This window comes from Loxodonta africana, chromosome 3 (genome assembly GCF_030014295.1).
Source record: "Loxodonta africana isolate mLoxAfr1 chromosome 3, mLoxAfr1.hap2, whole genome shotgun sequence".
Taxonomy (NCBI): domain Eukaryota; kingdom Metazoa; phylum Chordata; class Mammalia; order Proboscidea; family Elephantidae; genus Loxodonta; species Loxodonta africana.
This window is the reverse complement of record NC_087344.1, coordinates 26,584,072-26,607,149: the sequence shown is the minus strand read 5'-3', so window position 1 is coordinate 26,607,149 and position 23,078 is coordinate 26,584,072. Positions and strand designations below refer to the sequence as shown.

General features: G+C 40.2%; 1 protein-coding gene across 8 annotated transcripts in view; it reads left to right on the top strand.

The window, feature by feature from the left end:
- The window catches only part of LOC100659156 (zinc finger protein 883-like), a 34,758-nt gene extending 11,933 nt beyond the window's left edge, over positions 1–22,825 (top strand). For 5 of the 8 annotated variants that reach the window (XM_023552368.2, XM_023552362.2, XM_023552363.2 and 2 more), the window contains 3 exons: positions 11,567–11,693; positions 12,671–12,821; positions 13,446–22,825. In XM_023552368.2, the coding sequence (XP_023408136.1) occupies positions 11,660–11,693; positions 12,671–12,821; positions 13,446–15,321 (2,061 nt within the window). In that variant the 5' untranslated portion in view covers positions 11,567–11,659 and the 3' untranslated portion in view covers positions 15,322–22,825. The remainder of the gene's footprint in view (positions 1–11,566; positions 11,694–12,670; positions 12,822–13,445) is intronic. The other 3 variants (XM_064280742.1, XM_064280741.1, XM_064280740.1) reach the window with 3 other exon arrangements.
- Positions 22,826–23,078: the final 253 nt, after the last annotated feature.

The window sequence follows — 23,078 nt, the reverse complement described above, 5'->3', positions numbered from 1 at the left end:
GGGGTCCTGGGTGGTGGTAGTGCTCTCCTGACGTCACCAAAGACATGAAGCTGGGGACAGTGAGTCCAGCGGGATTCTGTGTGGGGTCTTCAGACCCATTTTTCTTTTTTTCCCCAGTGGGGAATCGTTTTGCCTTGAGGCTTTCAGGCATGTGGAAAGCATGAGTCAATCTAGTCTGTGCCCTCCCACATATGCCTAGAAAAAAAAAAAAGAGCTGGTGTTTAATCCCTATAATTGTTGACTAGTCTCCATAGTCTTGAATTAGAATCTAAAATTAAAGTGTTATTAACAGAGAGTCCCTGATGGACTGGGTGAAAAGTGCAGAGCAGAACTCAAATTCACGTAAAAAGACCAGACTAAATGGTATGACAAAGACCGGAGAAACCCCCGAAACTATGGCCCTGGGACGCTTTGTTAACACAGAACTAAAACCATTCCCAAAGCCCACTTTTCAGACAAAGATCAGACTCTACTATAAAACAAATAATAACGTGAAGAGTGTGCTTCCTAGTTCAGTCAGATACACGAGACCAAATGGGTGGGTCCCGTCCAGAGGCAGGATGAGAAGGCAGGAAGGAACAGGAACTGGTTGAATGGACACAAGAAACCTGGGCTGGAAAGGAGGAGTGTGTTGTCATATTGTAGGGATTGCAACTAATTTCAAAAAACAATATGTGTATAAATTTTTATATGAAAAGTTAACTTGAGCTGTAAACTTTCACCTTTAATTAAGCACAGTTAAAAAAAAAAGTGTTCTCTTTTGTTAGAGAAGTTCAGCATATAAGATGTGTGTATTTAAATTTTTGAGTTTACAGTTTTCACTGGAAGAAAATTTCTAGATGATTTGGTGTGTTTCTACTGAGAATTTTTCAATTTAGTGGATATAAACTTCTTAAACACAGAGGAGCCTATTTTAACTGATGTAAAAGTTACTCTAAAGTTTACGTAAGTCTTGAGAAGGTTCTTAAAAACTCCTATTACATTTAACAAGTCATGTGATGTCTTAGTCATATAGTGCTGCTGTAACAGAAATACCACGAGTGGATGGCTTTAACAAAGAGCAGTTGATTCTCTCACATCACGAGTGGATGGCTTTAACAAAGAGCAGTTGATTCTCGCACGGTCCAGTAGGCTAAAAGTCTGAATTCAGGGCGCAGGCTCCAGGGGAAGGCTCTTCTCTCTGTTGGCTCTGAAGGAAGGTCCTTGTGATGCATCAGTCTTCCCTTGATCTGGGAGCATCTCAGCACAGAAACCTCAGGTCCAAAGGATTCCCTTTGCTCCCAGCACTGAAGCACTGATTACTTGGTGGTATGAGGTCCCCATGTCTCTCTGCTTGCTTCTCTCTTTTAAATCTCAAAGAGATTGGCTTAAGACACTATCTAATCTTGTATATCTCATAAATATAACTGCCACTGACCCATCTCATTTCACATAGTGATAGGATTTACAACATATTGGAAAATCACATCAGATGATAAAATGGTAGACAGTCATACAGTCATACAAGGGAATCAGGACCTGGCCAAGTTGACAGATACTTTTGGGGGACACAGTTCAATCTATGACATGCCAGAACCCCTAACATGTTACGTAGTTTAGCCATTTTAGAGACCTTCCTCTGGCTGAGATAAAATGGATGTAGATTCTGATATCCCTTGTTACTGTGTTTAGAAATAGAGTCCTAATTTGTACTTCTGTGATTTGCACAAGTGTATTAGACCATTTAATAACAGTTGGGTCCTAAATGATTAAATTTTAAGTGGTTTTATTATTCTGAAGGGGAATTCCTAGTAAAAACACTTAATATCTCATTTGACTTATACCTTGTTTAAAAATAAAATATAGTTTACTAAAATTGTTTTTCCGATAGATAATACCTTCAAAGTTTGAAACTTAATATGAACTTTAAAAGTATACTTTATAAGTACTTGTTCCTAGTCTTATCCTCATCCAGCCCATCCTTCTTCCCCCAGCTGCCTTTGAATAACCACCTCTATTACTGTCTGAGACATCTTGCCAGTGTTTATATATAAGGAAGCAAATAGAATTTTATTTCCCTTAGTTTGTTACACAAAAGATAACATGGGATTTATACTTTTTAATGAACAGATTAAGATTATCTTGGTGATCTTTTTATAACAATACATTGTTGCCATCGAGTCAAATTGGACTCACAGTGATGACCCTGTAGGACAGGGTAGAATTGCCCCATAGGGTTTCCAAGGAATGGCTGGTGAATTCGAACTGCTGACCTTTTGATTAGCAGCCGAAGCCCTTAACCACAGCGCTGCCAGGGCTTCTAACAATACATAGAGAGCTTAAATCTAAATTCTTACAAAACTCCAGAATACTACATATGATTGATCTTAGTTTTTTCTGTTGTTGTTTTTAACTGTATGGCCATGACACTTGGATTGTGGCCATTATTTTGCTTTTACAATGCTTGTTCTAGTGACTATAAGTGTAAATTTCTAAGATCTGGGTATCGGTAGTTTAGGTATAAAAACTTTCCGAACTAAGATAAGTAAAATGAAAATAAAGGTTTTTCACATAACTTTGTAAAATTAATATATGAAAATTACTTTTCTTTTGTGTTTTATATAATGCTTTAAACTTTTCTATTGTCAACAATATCATAAACAAGGAGTGCATAAACTCCTGTATAATTTAAATAGTGATCTGAGTCGCTGATAATAAATAGATCTTGGTCAGTTTTTATGGACCCCCCAGTATGTCCTGCCTTGATCTCATCTCCTCCTGCCTGGAGATTGTTAGTGTTTGTATTTAGAAGTTTATGACTATTACCAATATTATTGCTAACATCATAACTTTATCACCCAAGTCTTAATCCATAACCTCTTATTGTTTAGTTTTGTCTCTTTTGAGCTTTCTGTAAATTCATTTTCACTCCATCTGGGTTCTTCAGTGACTTGTTTCCTTAGGATGCTTTTGAGTTTCATGCATGTTGATGTCTATAGCTCTAGTCTACCCATGTGGCTATGTATGTATGTTCCTATTGTATAAGTAGGCCACAATCTGCATACTCATAGCAGAGTTTACAGGATTTGGGTGGCTCAAGTGTAACTTTTGCTCTTGTGAGTCTTGCTGCTCTTCTCCTGTTCTTTCTACTTCTGGGCTCCATGTCCTCCTGTACAATAACTCTGCAGTGAGGGAAAATGGCTGAATTGTAGATCATGGCCATGTTCAAATTATTAGGAAACACCGATGCATTTTACAGTTTTTTCTTCCTACAAAGTGTACATGTCTTTTATTTGTTCCATCTGCTTATCTAATTAATTTTTGCTCTTGTAAAGAGTGTGAATTGACATCTGTGATTTTATTCTATAATTACACTACTCCACTACTGACAGGCTGTGCATATTTTCTCACTGTTAATTTATATTTCTGTGACATTTTAAATCTTTACAAACTTTGGGAATTTTTCTCCTACTGTGTAACTTTTTACATATTCTCTGCCCTTTGATGAATAGTTGTAAATTTTAATATAGTTGAATTTCTTTATGGCTTACTCTTCAGAATTTTTTCCTCTATCCTGATGTCATAAGATCATTTGCTTATAATTTCTGAAAGTATAATTTTACTTTCTTGTATTTAGAACTAATCTACCTGGACTTGATTTTTTACATATGGAGTACATGGAAATACATAAATTACTCCAATTAGATAATTAGTTGATTTTTAAACAAAAGCTAGTTGCCACAGAGTCGATTCTGAGTCATGGTTACACCATGTGTGTCAGAGTAGAACTGCACTCTCTAGGGTTTTCAGTGGCTGATTTCTTGGGAAGTAAATCACCAGACCTTTCTTCAGAGATGCCTGCGGGTGGACTTAGACCACCAACCTTTCAGTTAGTAGCAGAGTGCTTAGCCCTTTGCGTTATTCAGGGACTCCATTTAGTTGCCACTACCCCACGTATTGAAGTATACATGCTTTCTGTTGCTGCCCTGCATTGCTTGCTGTGTCATGAATCAACTTTATATAGATTGGTGGGCCTTTTCTAGGGCTGATTGTTTTTTTAATTGGTCTAGTTGTGTGCTTTTATATTACACTGTCTAATATAGCTTTATTTATAAAGCAAATGTTGTTGTTAGGTGCGGTTGAGTCGGTTTTGACGCATAGTAACCCTGTGTACAACAGAACAAAACACTGCCTGGTCCTGCATCATCCTCATAATCGTTGTTATGTGTGAGCCCAGTGTTGCAGCCACTGTGTCAGTCCATCTTGTTGAGAGTCTTCCTTTTTCTCTGACCCTCTATTTTACTAAAAAGCATGATGTCCTTCTCCAGGGACTGATCCCTCCTGATAACACGTCCAAAGTATGTAAGACGTAGCCTCTTGCCATCCTTGCTTTTAAGGAGCATTCTGGTACTTCTTCCAAGACAGATTTGTTTGTTCTTTTGACAGTCCATGGTATATTCAGTATTCTTTGCCAACACCACAATTCAGAGGCATCAATTCTTTGGCCTTCCTTATTTGTCGTCCAGCTTTCACATGCATATGAGGTGACTGAAAACACCATGGCTTGGGTCAGGTGCATCTTAGTCTTTGTCATGGATTGAACTGTGCCCCCTAAAAATATATGGCAACTTGATTAGGCCATGATTCCCATTATTGTGTGGTTGTCATTCATTTTAGGATTTTCCTATGTTGTAAATGATAATCTCTGCCTATGGTTAAAGAGGATTAGGGTGAGATGTAACATCCTTGCTCAGGTCATATCCCTGATCCAGTGTAAAAGGAGTTCCCCTGGGGTGTGGCCTGTACCACCTTTTATCTTACAAGAGATGAAAGGGAAGCAAGCAGAGAGTTGAGGACCTCATACCACGAAGAAAGCAATGCTGGGAGCAGAGCACATCCTTTGGACCCGGGGTTCCTGTGCGGAGAAGCTCCTAGACCGGGAGAAGATAAGGACCTTCCTCCAGAGCTAACAGAGAGAGAATGCCTTCCCCTGGAGCTGGCGCCCTGAATTTGGACTTCTAACCTACTAGACCATGAGAAAATGAATTTTTCTTTGTTAAAGCCATCCACTTGTGGTATTTCTGTTACAGCAGCACTAGATGACTAGGATAGTCTTCAGGTTGATATCTTTGCTTTTCAACACTTAAGAGGTCTTTTGTAGCAGATTTGCCCAATGCAGTGCGTCTTTTGGTTTCCTGACTGCTGCTTTCATGGATATTGCTTGTGGATCCAAGTAAGATGAAATCCTTGACAACTTCAGTCTTTTCTTCGTTTTTATCGTGATGTTGTTTATTGGTTCAGCTGTGAGGATTTTTGTTTTCTTTATATTGAGGTGTAATCCATACTGAAGGCTGTGGTCTTTGATCTTCCTCAGTAAATGCTTCAAGTCCTCTTCACTTTCAGCCACCAAGGTTGTGTCATCTAAATAACGGAAGCTGTTAATGAGTCTTCCTCCAATCCTGATGCCCAAAGCAAATATATAAAAGTATAATTATATATATATACATGTTTGGACAAGCCCCCATGCCTTTTTCCTTAGAACATGTTGGCTATTCGTGGGCATTTGTACTTCCCAATACATTTCTACTGAATTTTTTTTGGTGAAATTCTAAAAAAATAATTAAATTGCTTGAAATTTATGGAAGTGAACTGGAATAATGATCTATCTGAGGAGAGCAGTTTTCTAAGAGCATGCTCTACCTTTTCATTTATTTCAGTCTATTTGGATGTCATTTAATAATGTTTTATAATTTTTTCATTAGGATCTTTAATTTACTTAATTATACTCTTAGGTGCCTTTTATTTTTACTAAAATGCCCGTTATCTTTTAAAAGTTAATTTCTTCACTGCTTGGTACTGGTGTATAAATGAAGTATTTGAAGTAAACCTTTTCTTGATATTTATTTTGTAATCTGAATACTTGACAGAATCTGTCCTATAATCATCTGTGCCATCTTTAGGGGTTCTACATATACAATGATTTAATCTATAAAATAAAATGGGATGGGCCTTCCCCCAACCCCCCTACCATTTAATGTTCTTATTTCTTTACCTTATCATTCTTGCTGTCTTTTGGCATGTACCAGCTACAGCCTTTAGGATAATGTTGAGTAGAACAGAATAATGGGTATCATTGTTTTCTATCTGTTTTTACTAGGAAAATGTGGAATTTTTCAGTGTATATGTACTTTGAGGTTTGTGTTTTGTATGTGCCCATTTTTAGTTGGTGTTTCCTTCCATCTCTAAATTTGAAAGGCATTTTTGACATAGATGCAGAAAATTTTATAGTAGATGTACAATTGAGTGATATATAAAATGAACATCAATATCGTAGAGATAGGTAACTCCTGACATACCTCCCCGTGAGTTTGATTTTTAGTCATAATCCTCACCCTGCCTATTTGATGTAATCAGTATCTCAACATTTATGATGATTATTTCTTTGCTTTCCTTTATACTTTTGCCACATATATGTTGCTGTTATTGTTAGGTGCCATCAAGTCGTTTCTTTGACGTCTTATTCTCATTTTGGTCTCAATGTAATGTAATTAACCTCTGCACCCTCTCTATAAAATGTGCTCCCTTGTAGGCTTCCATATCCAAATTGATGGCACACAATCTGTCTTAGGCATCTACTGCTGCTATAACAGAAATAGTACAAGTGGTTAGCTTTAACAAACAAATTTATTTTTTCACAGTTTAGGAGGTTAGAAGTCTGAATTCAGGGTGCTGGCACTAGAGGAAGGCTATCTCTCTGCTCTAGGGGAAGATACTTGTCTCTTTTCAGCTTCTTCTTGGTTTCTTGGTGATTTTCATGTGTAATGGCATCTATCTTCCTCCAGCTCTGCTTTCTTGCTGTTTGCTTAATCTCTGTTTGTATCTCAAAAGAGATTTACTCAAGACACACCCTACACTAATACTGCCTTATTAACATAAAGAGAAAACCCATTCCCAAAGGGGATTATAACCACAGGTATGGGGTCAGGCTTTACAACACGTATTTTTTTGGGGGGAGGGGGCTTCAATTCAATGCGTAATACCATCCTTCCAGTTTTAAAGGGAAAAAATCTTGGATTTATCCTTGTCCTCTATTTCTTTCACTCTTCAGCCTTTAGTGCATGAGGAAATTCTGTTGCCTCTACCTTAAATGTCTGGGACCTTCCCTTGCACACACCATTTTTCCAGCCACCACCCCAGTCTCAACCATCATTTCTTTTTTCCTTTTCTTTCTCCAGTCTTGATGCGTCGTTCTTCATAGAGTCCAGCTTCTCGGATTATTTGCTAAGCATACAGATTGAATAGGTATGGTGAAAGGATACAGCTCTGATGCACACCTTTCCTGATTTTAAACCACACAATATTCACTTATTCTGTTCGAACGACTGCCTCTTGATCTTTATACAGATTCCTTATGAGCACAATTAAGTGTTCTGGAATTCCCATTCTTTGCAGTGTTACCACAATTTGTTACGATCCACACAGTCGAATGCCTTTGCATAGCCAATAAAACACAGATAAACATCCTTCTGGTATTCTCTGCTTTCAACCAGGGTTCATCTGACATCAGCAATGATATCCTTGGTTCCATGTCCTCTTCTGAATCCAGCTTGAACTTCTGGCAATTCCCTGTCCATAATTCTGCTGCAGCTGCTTTTGAATGATATTCAGTAAAATTTTACTTGTGTGTGATATTAACGTTATTGTTCTATGATTTCTGCATTCGGTTGGATCACCTTTCTTGGGAATAGGCATAAATATGGATCTTTCCCAGTAGGTTGCCAGATAGCTGTCTTCCAAATTTCTTGGCATAGACAAGTGAGCCCTTCCACGCTGCATGCATTTGTTGAAACATCTCAATTGGTATTCTGTCAATTCCTGGAGACTTGTTTTTCCCCAGTGCCTTCAGTGCACCTTGGACCTCTTCCTTCAGTACCATTGGTTCCTGATTATATGCTATTTCCTGAAAAGTTTGAACTTTGACCAATTCTTTTTGGTATAGTGACTCTGTGTATTCATTCTATCTTCTTTTCATGTTTCCTGTGTCGTTTAATATTTTCCCTATAGAATTCTTCAGCATTGCAACTCTCAAAGCTTGAAGTTTTTCTTCAGTTCTTTCAGCTTGAAAAATGCTGAGCGTGTTCTTCCCTTTTGGTTTTCTATCTCCAGGTCTTTGCATATGCCATTATAATACTTTGTTTTGTCTTCTCGAGCTGCCCTTTAAAATTTCTTGGCATAGAAATGGATGTCACAAGAGACTTTGAAACTTGCTCTTGAATGTAGAGTAGCTAAAGTGAAAGGAAGAAATGATGAAGGCAGAGAGCTGAACAGAAGATTTCAGAGGTTGGTTTGAAAAGACTAAAGTATTATAATGAAATGTGCAAAGACCTGGAGATAGAAAACCAAATGAGAAGAACGTGCTTGGCATTTCTCAAGGGTGAAAGAACTGCAGAAAAAATTCAAGCCTCGAGTTGCAGTATTGAAGAATTATATGGGGAAAATATTAAATGATGCAGGAAGCATCAAAAGAAGATGGAAGGAATACATAAAGTCACTGTACCCAAAGGAATTGGTCGACTTTCAACGATTTTGGGAGGTATCATATGATCAAGAACCAATGGTACTGAAGGAACAGGTCCAGGCTGCACGGAAGGCATTGGCGAAAAACATGGGTGTGGCAATTGATGGAATATCAATTGAGATGTTTCAGCAAACAGATGCAGCGCTGGAAGTGTTCACTCATCGATGCCAGAAATTTGGAAGAATTTTATGCATTTAGCCTATTGTTAATGACCTTTTCTTTTCTGGGTATAAACACTGTATCTTTCCTTTCTTGGGCCCTTTGACTCCTGTGCCTCTATGTTGGGAGTTGTTGAAGCCAACAAGCATGTGAAATGTATATGAGTGTTTGCAAAATCATCATAGTCTGCTTCCAAGTTTTTGGAATTCAAAGTGATCTTTTTTTCCCTTACCAAGCCAGGTCTCACTAACTAATGTTTTCTAAAATAATTATTTTACTCCCTGCACCAACTTACTAAAGATAAATATGCTTGTGTTACTTGCTGCTTATCCCCTTACTGTGTTTTTCCATAGAAGGTATCGCCACTTGACATTTTTTATGTATGTATATATATGTGTATATATACACACACACACAGATGTATATATATGATTAAGTTTATTGCCCACACTGAAAGAACTTATGATTCATGCTTATCTGGATTTTTCTGTTCACTGCAGTATCTGTGTTGCCAGCATTAAGTTTGCTCTGTGTATTACTTAAATCAATTTTAATAAATAAAGGTAGCCTCAGTTAAGATTCTGAAGAGAAGTCTTATCTGACACACAAGGGTTTGCCAAAAGAAGTAGCTCTGGGAACGGAATAGGATGTTTCCCTTGTCTGCTCTCCCTAGTCTCCAGCAGGGCTCTAGATTATCAGTTTTTGTGTTATTGGAGAATGGCAGCCAGAATAACAACAAAACTGTATGCATATGAACACAAATACAGTTGTCAGGAATTTAGGCTTCGAAGGCAAATTGACTTGCATTATGACCCTACCTCAGTAATACTCCATGTGGGCAATATTGAGCATGTGATTAATTGATAGTCTGTAACTTTAGTCGGAAACCCTTGTGGCGTAGTGGTTAAGTGCTACAGCTGCTAACCAAAGGGTCGGCAGTTTGAATCCACCAGGCGCTCCTTGGAAACTCTATGGGGCAGTTCTACCCTGTCTTATAGGTTCGCTATGAGTTGGACTCAACTCGACGACACTGGGTTTGGTTTTTTGGTATAACTTTAGTCTGAAGTAGTATCTGCTTAGGAGAATCATGAGATATAAATGAGCTAGTGTGTCAAAACTTTTTGCAAAATCTTTCAGAAATCAGAGTTGCTTAGTACATAGAACATTTTGCCATTACTATATTGATTGACACAGTGACTGCAACAATGGGCTCAAGCATGATGACGATCATGAGGGTGGCGCAGGACAGGGCAGTGTTTTGTTCTGTTGTACGTAGGGTTGCCATGAGTTGGAACCAACCCAACAGCACCTAAAAACAACAACATATCATATAATGAATGTTGGAGTTTTTGATGACTTTAAAATATGTGATTCGGTCCACTGCAATGGAGGAGACTTACAGATTTTGGCCGTAGCTCAGTTTTTTGTGACACCATCATACCAGGATTGATAAGAGATAACATAGACAGCTCACTTCACTGACAAGAAGAGTCTTCTTATTCTGAAGCTGTTCTGCCTTAGCACCCAAAGTGTAGTTCAGCAGCCTTTTTCTCTTCACTACATGAGGATGCCAATGGATTGGCACTGTTTCACAGAGGTCAGTCTTACAGACTAGGGAATTCCTTTGGTCAGGGTTCAGGTAGTCATGGTTTTGTGCCTTCCAGGTGCTGCAAATGTGAGAGAATTTTGGAGTGGAGCCTCTAGAGGGCTGGTGTGCCTCTGTTTCCGAGGCTTCATGGGCAATTTAACAGCTAAACCGTCTGTACTTCAAATTATTTACACAATTTTTTATGTGGTAAAAATTATATGTAACAAAATATTTGCCAATTGAACAATGTTTACACGTGTAACTTGGTGACATTGATATGTTCAATGTGTGCAGTCATTGCAAACTGGGCATCATAACCTGTTCTTGGTCAGCAAACAAAAGGGCATGCCATTCTTGTTTCTGCAGAGGTATTGCTGTTTGTTGTCTTATAACATTAGACTGTGTTTGTGTGAGGGTGTATGGATTTATGTTTGTTGAGGGGAGCAGTGACTAATCATCGGTGTACATCAGGTGTAGAAATTTGAGAATTGTGGGGAGATGTGGATTCTCATGTTTCCTGCCTCTCCCCTGGGCTCTTTTTAAGTTTTATTACCTCTGCCTGTCTCTTTGATAGGGACATAGTGAATGAGAGAACAATTGAGTTTTTGAAAAATATGTGACTGACATGTAAAAATTCATTTCTCCAAAAGAATATTCTTTTTTCAGTGAGTGGACCTTTCACCCCCTGATCTCCTAGAATTGTTCAAGAAAGTATGACTAGCTCAGGGCCTTGAGTTGCCAGTTTGTTTGTGCTGGCTCCTGGTTCTTCTGTGGCTGTGAGGGGCAAAAGGAAACACTGCCATTCTGCTGTGTTTCCCAGTTGTTAATACCTCATCTTCACCTTGTGCTTTAAGTTTTGTTGAGTCTTCTGGTGGGTCTTATGGAAGGGTATGAAATTGTTCATTCACAAGGAAGTGATGATGTGAATTAGAGCATTTCTCTGATTTCTGTTTTTTTTTTTTTCTAACTGTTCAAATGTTCTAGACTATAGAGAGGGGGATAAGACTGCAATTGGTCACAGTCAAACTGGAGAGATGATTTCAGTTTTTTGGAAGTCTGTGAGACAGGATGCAATCATGAGGAAGTGAAAGTAGTTAGTGAAAGAATGAGGCTGATGGGTATACAGTAGAGTAGACTTCGATAGAACACAGAACCTTGTGTCAAATCTCTATGAATTCTCAGTTCCCCAGGACTGTCAGCTTCACCCTTCATTCTTGAAAACCTTGGTACTTTTCTGATCTAGTATGTATGGGATGTTTCAGGACTCAGTGGTCGTTGAGGATGTGGCTGTGATATTTAGCCATGAAGAGTGGGCTTTGTTGGATCTTGCTCAGAGGAAACTCTACAGAGATGTGATGATGGAAAACTTCAGAAACCTGGCCTCAGTAGGTAAGAATGGCATCATTTATTTATTTTTTATTAGTGAACAAAAATATTTTACTCATGGACCATGTTCCAGTATTTGGGCTGAGGAATGTTAATAAATTGTTAAATAAAACAGGCATGGTCCCTTGGTCTATGGAGCTCACATCTCCTGGCTTCCTCATGAACATAAAGCTCTGTGTAGTAAAATAAATTTTCATTTCTCTTGTGATTAAAAGCCCTGAAGATCTTTAAGTGTTGTGTGAGAGCATTGGCTTCATGGGTCACTCTGGGGCACTGATTGATTTTTGGCTTGGGACCTTGAAGAGAGTTTTACTATGTCTGTTAAAGTTTGACATGATTATTTTGCTGCATATATAAACTCATAAGTGTTCGTCTTCAGACACCCTGAAGACCAAAGTATCGGCCCAGTGTCAGGGAAATGTTCATTGCTCAGCACTGTCTTCCTTCATGATATTTATTTCTCCATGAGCAGCATGTCAGCTATACCCATTTGTTTTCCCAGAGAAGCAAGGACAGCAGAGATAGGACTCATCCAGAGGCACTGTGTCAGGAAGCACCGGGAAAGCAAGAATTTTTTGAAGGACCACCCGTGCATGGAGGGAATTATATTTAAATCAGTCAGCTAGAAAAAGTCTCTTTTAGGTTGAGGACACAACTTCACAGATGCCTGAGCTTACTTTTCTGAGTTTAGCGATCCTATTACACCTGTGGTCATGGAGACCCTTTTCCTCTTTTAATGTTTTGTGTGTATTGTGTCCGATATCTTTCTATTTACCTCTCCTAATTACACCTATTTATGTCACCGTGACACTCAATCCTGATGGAAGTATTTCCTAGTAAACTGCTTTTTAACCATTGTTGAAGAGCTGAAACGGTGAAATATGGCTGAGTCTTTCTTTGTTAACAGCAGCCTTTTTTCCCTAATAATTCCTTTCCTTTTTGTTTCATGTTGTGAACCTCAACTTGAATTATTGAGTTAGTATCTCGAAAGCCTAATGATGGAGAAAAGTTATCCAGTGAATGTATAATGCTGCGATTCATGAAGAATAACACCTTGTCTTCCATGTTAGGAAAAATCTCCAAATTGCATGGCAGTAGAGATCAGCATAAAAACCAAGGGAGGCATTTGAGGTGAGTGTCATTCAAACAAGAGAAAACAGTGCCTCAGGAGAAAGTCCTAAAGTATCATGACATTAAAATACACATACACACCACGTTGTTGTTAGGTGCCATCGAGTCGGTTCCAACTCATAGTGACCCTGTGTACAACAGAATGAAGCACTGCCTGGTCCTGTGCCATCCTCATAATTGTTTTTATGCTGAAGCTAATTGTTGCAACCACTGTGTCAGTGCATCTCATTGGGGGTCTTTCTGTTTTTCGCTGGCCCTCTACTTTACCAAGCATAATGTGTTTCTCAGACTGATCCCTCCTGACAACATGTCCAAAGTATGTGAGATGTAGCCTCTTGCCATCCTTGCTTCTAAGGAGCGTTCTGGTTGTACACACACATATGTGTTTATCTATAAATTTGTATATACGTTTTCATAAATGTGAGTCAGGTATCGAGTATTTGAAACATATTTCACTTGGACACAATTACCAGAAAGTCACATATTTCAGAAAAACAGTGACTGTAATGATAGTGTTTTTGTGAGATGACTTAACCTGTGAAACATGAGAAAAGTCAGGGCAAAAACCATGCACTTTCATTCTGTTTGGTAATGGTGAAATGGGAACAAATTTATCTCCAACAGCACGTTGCCTGTTTTTAACAGAAGTCGCATAGTAGAGAACCTCTGGGAAACTAATGAAGGCAATCAGTGTGGGAGAACCTTCAGCTGGATTCCAAATCTTTCTGCGCTAAAAAGATATTCTCCAGAAGTAAATCCTTTTGAATGCTGTGAATTTGGAAAAGCCTTCATCGACCACTCATCACATAAGCATCATACCGCATCTCACACTGGATGCAATACCTGTCAGTGTAAAGAATGTGGAGAAAACTCTCACTCATTCACTCCTATGAGAACCATTATTGCAAAGAAACCCCGTGAGTGTAAGGTATGTGGGAAGGACTTAATTTGTATTTCAATGCTTAAGAATTCTGTGACAGTACGCTCTGGTGAGAAACGCTATGAATGCAATGAGTGTGGGAAACATTTCTGTAGTTTCTCATCCTTTTGGACACATGTGAGAGGTCATAAGCATGAATGTAAAGAATGTTGTAAAACCTATAGTCCTTCATCCCTCATTTTACATGAAAAATTTAGTAACAGAGTTATGCCTTATGAATGTAAGGAATGTGGGAAAGCCTTTAGTCAGGCCTCAACCCTCACTCAACATGTAAGAACTCACAGTGGAGAGAGGCCTTATGAATGTCAGGAATGTGGGAAAGCCTTTAGTCAGACCTCATCCCTCACTCAACACATAAGAATTCATAGTGGAGAGAGGCCTTATAAATGTAAAGAATGCGGGAAGGCCTTTAGTCAGGCTTCATCTCTCACTAGACATGTAAGTACTCACACTGGAGAGAAACCTTTTGAATGTAAGGAATGTGGGAAAGTCTTCAGTCGGGCCTCATCCCTCATTACACATATAAGAAATCACAGTGGAGAGAAACCTTATGAATGTGAGCAATGTGGGAAAGCCTTCAGCCGGGCCTCATCCCTCTTTAAACATAGAAGAACTCACAGTGGAGAGAAACCTTATGAATGTAAGGAGTGTGGGAAAGCCTTTAGTGATTCCTCTGCCCTCACTACACATATAAGAACTCACACTGGAGAAAGACCTTATGAATGTAAGGAATGTGGGAAAGTTTTTACATGTTGCTCACACCTCACTACACATATAAGAACTCACAGTGGAGTTAGGGCTTATAAATGTATGGAATGTGGGAAAGCTTTTAGTCAGGCTGCACATCTTACTACTCATATAAGAACTCACAGTGGAGAGAGACCTTATGAATGTAAGCAATGTGGGAAAGCCTTTAGTTGTTCCTCATCCCTCACTACACATATAAGGACTCACAGTGGAGAGAGGCCTTATGAATGTAGGGAATGTGGGAAAGCCTTTAGCCAGGCCTCAGCCCTCACTAGACATATAACGACTCACAGTGGAGAGAAGGGTTATGAGTGTAAGGAATGTGGGAAAGCCTTCAGTCGGGCTTTATCCCTCACTACACATTTAAGAACTCACAGTGGAGAGAAACCTTATGAATGTAAGGACTGTGGAAAAGCCTTTAGTCAGGCCTCACACCTCACTACACATATAAGAACTCACAGTGGAGAGAGACCTTATGAATGTAAGAAATGTGGGAAAGCCTTTAGTTGTTCCTCAGCCCTCACTACACATATAAGAACTCACACTGGAGAGAGGCCCTATGAATGTAATGAATGTGGGAAAGCATTTAGTTGTTCCTCAGCCCTCACTACACATACTAGAACTCACAGTGGAGAGAAACCTTATGAATGTACGGAATGTGGGAAAGCTTTTAGTGATTCCTCACATCTCACTACCCATATAAGAACTCACAGTGGAGAGAGGCCTTATGAATGTAAACAATGTGGGAAAGCCTTTACTCAGGCCTCGCACCTCACTAGACATAGAAGAACTCACAGTGGAAAGACTATGTGAAAGGTGGGATGTTTCATTCTTACTGCTATAATTTCGAACAGCAAAACAAAGTTTTTCTGTGAGAAAGGAACACTAATTAAAAGAAGGTGCCATTAGAGCTATTTTTTACCTTTGGGAGAAATAATGGTTTCATTGTAAACTGTGGAGGTGTCCTCGTCAGTGTTTGTTACTTTTTCAGTCCAAGCAAAATTTTACCTTTTTTTTTCTTTTATTATGCTTTTAAGTGCAAGTTTACAAACCAAGTCAGTCTCTCATATAAAAACTTATATACACCTTGCTATGTACTCCCAGTTGCTCTCCCTGTAATGAGACAGCACACTTCTTCCCTCCACTCTCTGTTTTCGTGTCTAATCAGCCAGCTTCTGCCCCCTCCGTGCTTTCATCTCCCCTCCAGACAGGAGCTGCCTACATAGTCTCGTGTCTACTCGACCCAAGATGCTCACTCATCACCAGTTTCAGCAAAATTTCATCTTTCTTAAAGTCTTTGGGTATTACACAAAAAGCTGCAGGGAATAGCTTTTAGAAAGTGTGGTTTTATATTTTGTAATGTTTTATTGGTGTCATTTTGCATACAATAAAATACACTGATTTTATATTTGGTTTAAGAGTGTATTTTGTTTGTTTCCATCTTTGTTGCATTTCCTTGCATTTTTTCCTATTGTAAAGTTAAGTACTCCTTTATAATTAGTAAGTTTGTCATTGGGTGATACTTTGAGGCTTCAAGTATGCTGTTTTTTATCATACTTTGGCATACTAACTTTAAACTTTAGTACCCATTGATAATTATTACCTGTGATTATTGTTACTGTGGCATTTACCAAGTGATATTTTCTATTCCAGTTATTTCTTCTATGTTTATTAATTGGAATTCTTCAAGGAATAGCTTTCTCTTTTCTCCGTATTATTCATTTATTAAATATTTTACACCAATATAGGCTGATCCATGTTACTTATTTATTTTCTTGCTCAAATTGTTCCAGATTTGGTTATTAGGAGCTCCCTTAAGTAGGTTACTGTATTTTTTTTTTTTTTTTTGACATGTCCTGGTTATAATCTGTAGAATACTGTGATGGTTAAGATTGTGTGTCAACATGGCTGGGCCATGATTCTCAGTGTTTTGCTGTCGTAAAATGTTGTGATCACTTCCGTGTTGAGATTTGACACATGAACACCCCCATGACAGGATCTGCTGTGAGTAGTCAGTCAGTTGAAGGGGAGTTTCCTTGGGTGTGTGGCCTGCATTGAGTGTGGGTGGATGTTCAGGCAGGGCTTGGGGGGTTTTTGCTTGTTCTGGATCCTACAGCTAGCTCCTGTTCGTCTGACCTCCAGTTCTTGGGACTTGAGATTGCAACTTACTTGCTGTCTTTTCTGCTGATCTTGGGATTCGTCGATCTTCACAGCCTGTGAGCAATAGCCCTGTACTCCGGCCTGCTGAACTTGGGTTTGCTAGCCCCTGTGGTGACATGAATCAAGAAGCCTTTTTCCTGACCCACGAACTTGGACATTACAGCGTCTACAACTGTATGAGCCATTTCCTTGATATAAATTTATATATAATTTATATGCTTTCCTGGTTTTGCTTCTCTAGAGAAGCCAGCCTAAGACATTTGGTACTGGGAGCGAGGTGACCAAAACCTTCATTCCTGAAGGGTCTGGGACATTAGTAGTCATGTTGGAATTGGATTGCTGTAGTTTTCCATTGACTTTAATCACAGGGCATGGTGGTACTAAGAGATGCTACACTGTAAGGGATCTCCTGCATTCCGGATATACTCTTCTTTACCTACATTATGTAATATCAGTGTGATTTCTTCTTGTTAATCAGGATCAGTCACACCAGCCAGCATGGTAACTACCTTCTTTGCCTGTTCATCCAGAGGCAGAAGGAGCCCAAAGTGGCCAGGTGGCATTCTTAGCTTCCAGTTCAGTGGAATCAGTGATGCGTCTCCAGGTGGGAGCATTCTTCCCTTTGGAACTAAGACTTCTAGACCTGCAGAGCATAAGATTGTGGAGGACAGGAAGCTAGAATCTTGTGAGTGAGTCGCTAGGGGTAGTAGTGGTACCACTCCCATTTCCACCCCTTGATTCCTAGACCTGTAAATTCTGTCTACGGGAGGTACAGCACTATATATTGGATGCTATTTTAGAGCATATACAGTCTCCTGGAGAACATTACCCCAACCCTGCAAGGTATTTCCACCTAGCTGGCACTGTAATTGTGTGTTTAGGAGGCCATTCCATTGTTCTATCAGGCCAGCTCTTCAGAATGATGGGGGACACGGAAAGACCAGTGAATTCCATGAGCATAGGCCCACTTCATTGCTTTGAAATGAGTCCCATGATCCGAGGCAGTGCTGTGTGGGATGTCATGACGGTGGACAAGGTATTCTGTAAGTCTGTGGATGGTAGTTTTGGCAGAAGCATTGTGTGCAGGGAAGGCAAATCCATATTCAGAGTAAATGTCATTCCAGTAAGAACACTGCCCTTCCCATGATGCAAGTGGACCAATGTAATCAGCTTGCCACCAGGTTGCTGGTTGATCACCTCAAGGGATGGTGCCATATAGGGGCCTCAGTATTGGTCTCTGCTGCTGGCAAATTGGGTACTCTGCAGTGACTAGCCAAATGGGCCTTGGTGAATGGAAGTCCATGTTGCTGGGCCCATGCATAACCTCCATCTATGCCGCCATGGCCACTTTGTTCATGAGCCCATTGAGTAATGACAGGAGTAGCTGGGGAAAGAGGATGAGTTGTTTTCACAGAACATTTCATCCTATCCACTTGATTGTTAAAATCTTCCTTTGCTGAGGTCATCCTGTGGTGAGCATTCACACAAGACACAAATATCTTCACTTCTTTGGCCCATTCAGAGAGGTCTGTCCACATACCTCTTCCCCATACCTCCTTCTCTCCAGTTTTCCAGTCATATTCCTTCCAAGTCCCTGACCATCCAGCCAAACAATTGGCCACCGCCCATGAATCAATATACTGTTGCACATCTGGCCATTTCTCCTTGTAATCAAAGTGAACAACCAGGTGCACTGCTTGAAGTTCTGCCCATTGGGAGGAGTTGGCTTCAGCACTCTCCTTCAGGGAAGTCCCATAAAGGGGTTGTAGTGCTGCTGCTGTCCAGTTTCGAGTGGTGCCTGCATATTGCGCAGGACCATGTATAATCCAAGCACAAGTTTTTTCTTTAGCCAGCTGATCATAAGGAACTCCCCATGAGACCATAGGTTCAGATTGGGAGATGGAAAGTAACATGATAGGAGTAGAGACCATGGGCATTTGAACAACTTCCATGCAACTTGTGCCTTCAGATCCTGCTTGGGGCTGATCTCATATATACCACTTCCATTTAATGATGGAGTGCTGCTGTGCATGTCCAACTTTATGACTCTGTGGGTCAGGCAACACCCAGTTCATGATGGGCAGCTCAGGTCACATGGTGACTTGGTGTCTCAGGGTTAAGTGTTCAGTCTCTGCTAAGGTCCAATAACAAGCCTAAATCTGTTTCTCAAAAGGAGAGTAGTTATCTGCAGTGGATGGCAGGGCTTTGCTTCAAAATTCTAAGGGTCTGCGCTGTAATTAACAAATAGGGGCCTGCCAAAGACTCCAGACAGCATCTCTATTGGCCCTGGACACTTCAAGCACCATTGCACCAGCCAGATCATATGGCCCAAGTGGCAGAGCAGCTTGCTTAGCAGCCTGAACCTGTTGCAGAGCCTTCTCTTGCTCTGGGCCCCACTCAAAACTAGCAGCTTTTTGAGTCACTTGATAAATAGGCCAGATAAATATGCTGCCTCCAGAATCCAAACATGCCCACCAGATGTCGTGCCACCTTTTTAGTTGTGGGAGGAGCCGTATGCAGTAACAGTTCCTTCACTTTAGAAGGAGTATCTTGAGATGCCCCACACCACTGGACCCCTAGAAATTTCACTGAGGTGGAATGTGTCTGAATTTTTGTGGGATTAATTTCCCACCCTCTAGCATGCAAACGTTTTACCAATAAGTCCAGAGTCATTGACCCTTTTTCTTTACTAGGTCCAATCAGTATAATGTCGTCAATGTAATGCATCAGTGTGATGTCTTGTGGAAGGGAAAGGAGATCAAGGACCTTGGGGACTAAATTATGACATAGGGCTGGAGAGTTGATGTAGCCCTGTGGGAGACACCTGAAGTTATATTGCTGGCCTTGCCAGCAAAAGGCAAACTGGTTCTGATGGTCCTTCAAAACAGATATGAAGAAAAAGGCATTAGCCAGACCCTAGCTTCATACTGGCTACCAGGAGATGTATTAGTTTGCTCAAGCAATGAGACTACATCTGGAACAGGAGCTGCAGTTGGAGCCACCACCTGGTTATGTTTTCAGTAATCCACTGTCATTCTTCAAGAGTCATCTGTTTTTGCACAGGCCAAATAGGCGAGTTGAATGGGAAGTTTCCTTGGGCATGTATCCTGCATCTAATGGGGGGGGGGGTGTTCAGGTACAGCTGTTGGAGGGGGTAGCTTTTGCTTGTTCTGGATCCTGCAGCTGGCTCCTGTTTGCGCAGCCTCCGGGTTTTGGGACTTGAGCTAGCAGCTTACTTGCGGTCTTGCCTGCCGATCTTGGGATTCCTTGATATTCACAGCTCGTGAGCAGCAGCCCTGCTTTCTGATTTTGGGTTTGCCAACCCCTGCAGCTACGTGAATCAGGAGAAGCTTCTTTCCTAAACCATGGTCCTGGGACATTACAGTCTCTACAACCTCATGAACCATTTCCTTGATAGAAATCTCTCTGTGTATTTATACATTTTACTGGCTTTGCTTCTCTAGAGAACCCAGCCTAAGAAAATTACTTTCTGCCAGTGTTTGAGGCTTGTCTTGTCCTTTTTCTACCTGAGTCTTGGAATCAGACTTTTCTCCAGGAATCCCTGGTTCCTTTTATTAGGCAACGATATTTAGAAACAAAGATCTGGTCTAGGTATGCTGGGCATTAGGCATGCTTATTGCTACTGGACCCTCTAAGTGGAAAGAGCTAAGAGATGTATGTGTAGTATAAACATACAAAGGCACATATTTATACTTCTGTATGGATCTGTATATATTTGAAAAACCACTTGATCGTACCCCGTCTCTGATTCCAGTTTAATACCACAGGGTTCATTTTATCCTTTTCTCTTATTTGAATGTTTTTCCTTTCTCTAATAGTAATACTCATTAAAAAGACAGGAAAGAAAAGACCAAAATGGATGTCAGAAGAGACTCTGAAACTTATTCTTGAACATGAAGTAGCTAAAGCAAATGAAAGAAATGAAGTAAAAGAGCTGAACAGAAGATTTCAAAGGGTGGCTCGACAAGACCAAGTAAAGTATTATAATGACATGTGCGAAGACCTGGAGATAGAAAACCGAAAGGGAGGAACACATTCAGCATTTCTTAAGTTGAACTGAAGAAAAAAATTTAAGCCTCGAGTTGCAATAGTGAAGGATTCTATGGGGAAAATATTGAATGGTGTAGGAAGCATCAAAAGACGATGGGAGGAATGCACAGAGTCACTATGCCAAGAAGAATTGATCGATGTTCAGCCATTTCAGGAGGTAGCATACGATCAGGAACCAGTGGTACTGAAGGAAGAGGTCCAAGCTGCACCGAAGGCACTGGGGAAGAACAAGGCTTCAGGAATTGACAGAATACCAATTGAGATGTTTCAACAAACAGATGCAGCACTAGAAGTGCTCATTTGTGTATGCCAAGAAATTTGGAAGACAGCTACCTGGCCAATGGACTGGAAAAGATCCATATGTATGCCTGTTTCTAAGAAAGGTGATCCAACAGAATGTGCAAATTATCGAACAATATCATCAGTATCACACACAAGTAAAATTTTGCTGAAGATCATTCAAAAGTGGCTGCAGCAGTATGTCAACAGGGAACTGCTGAAATTCAAGCCGGATTCAGAAGAGAACGTAGAATCGGGTATCACTGCTGATATCAGATAGATCCTGGCTGAAAGTAGAGAATACCAGAAAGATGTTTACCTGTGTTTTATTGACTATGCAAAGGCATTTGACTATGTGGATCATAACAAATTATGGATGACATTACAAAGAATGGAAATTCCAGAACACTTAATTATGCTCAAGAGAAACCTGTACATAGATCAAGAGGCAGTCAGTCATTCGAACAGAACAAGAGGATTCTGAGTGGTTTAAAGTCAGGAAAGGGGTGCATCAGGGTTATATCCTTTCACCATACCTATCCAATCTGTATGCTGAGCAAATAATCCGAGAAGCTGGACTCTATGAAGAAGAATGGGGCAACAGGATTGGAGGAAGATTCATTAACAGCCTGCATTGTGCAGATGACACAACCTTGCTTGCTGAAAGTGAAGAAGACTTGAAGCACTTATTGATGAGGATCAAAGACCACAGCCTTCAATATGGATTACACTTCAACATAAAGAAAACAAAAATTCTTACAACTGGATCAATAAGCCACATCATGATAAACAGAGAAAAGATTGAAGTTGTCAAGGATTTCATTTTGCTTGGATCCACAATCAACACCCGTGGAAGCAGCAGTCAAGAAATCAAATGACACATTGCATTTGGCAGATCTGTCGCAGAAGACCTCTGTAAAGTGTTGAAAAGCAAAGATGTCACCCTGAAGACTAAGATGTGCCTGACCCAAGCCATGGCGTTTTAAATTGTCTCATATGCATGGGAAAGCTGGATGATGAATAAGGGGGACCAAAGAATTGACGCCTTTGAATTGTGGTGTTGGTGAAGAATATTCAGTGTACCATGGACTGTGAAAAGAACGAACAAATCTGTCTTGGAGGAAGTACAACCAGAATGCTCCTTGGAAGCAAGAATGGCAAGACTATGTCTCACATACTTTGGACGTGTTATCAGGAGGGACAGTTCCTGGAGAAGGACATCATGCGTGCTAAAATAGAAAGGTCAACAAAAAAGAGGAAGATCCTCAACAAGATGTGTTGACACAGTGGTTGCAACAGTGGGCTCAAGCATAACAATGATTGTGAGGATGGCGCAGGACTGGACCGGGCAGTGTTTCATTCAGTTGTGCATAGAGTCTCTATGAGTCAGAACTGACTCGATGGCACCTAACAACAGCAATGGTAATACTCATGGCCCTCATTATCCACAATACATAATTTGCTGAATCTTAGAATATACATTGTTTTGGAATTGCTAACTCTTGAGTTGATAAAAAAAAACTTTGCAGAAAGCAATTTCGTGTCTGTTTTAGGTTTCTGAGTTTGGGACTACAGCTGAGGTCAATCATTGAGAGAGGGGGTAAGATCAGAGGGACCACCTGGTGGCTTGATGTCAACCTCTTGAGGCATAATTTAGCTTATATTGCAGGACTAGCCTATAAAAACCCAGAAGTTGGAGGCTTAAGAGAACTTCCTGGTTGGTGAGAAACAGCCATCCATGTGGAGGGTAGCATGTCCTGGGGACATAGAAGCTCTGTGCTGGAATCCTCCCAGACCTCGGCCCATACATCTCTTCATTTGTATCTTTTTTTTTTTTTTTTTTACATTAAAGCTGTTATCATAAGGATGGCACTTTTGTGAATTCTGTGAATCATTCCAGTGAATTACTGAACCAGAAGGAGTGTTGGAAGTAAGGGGGCTGGGCATCCCTGATCTTGAGGCTGGTATTCTAAGGGGGTTAGGGGGAACCCCTAGACTTTTAGCCAACAGATCAGAAGTTAGGAGGTGTTCATACTCCCAAACTTGAAGCTGGTGTCTGC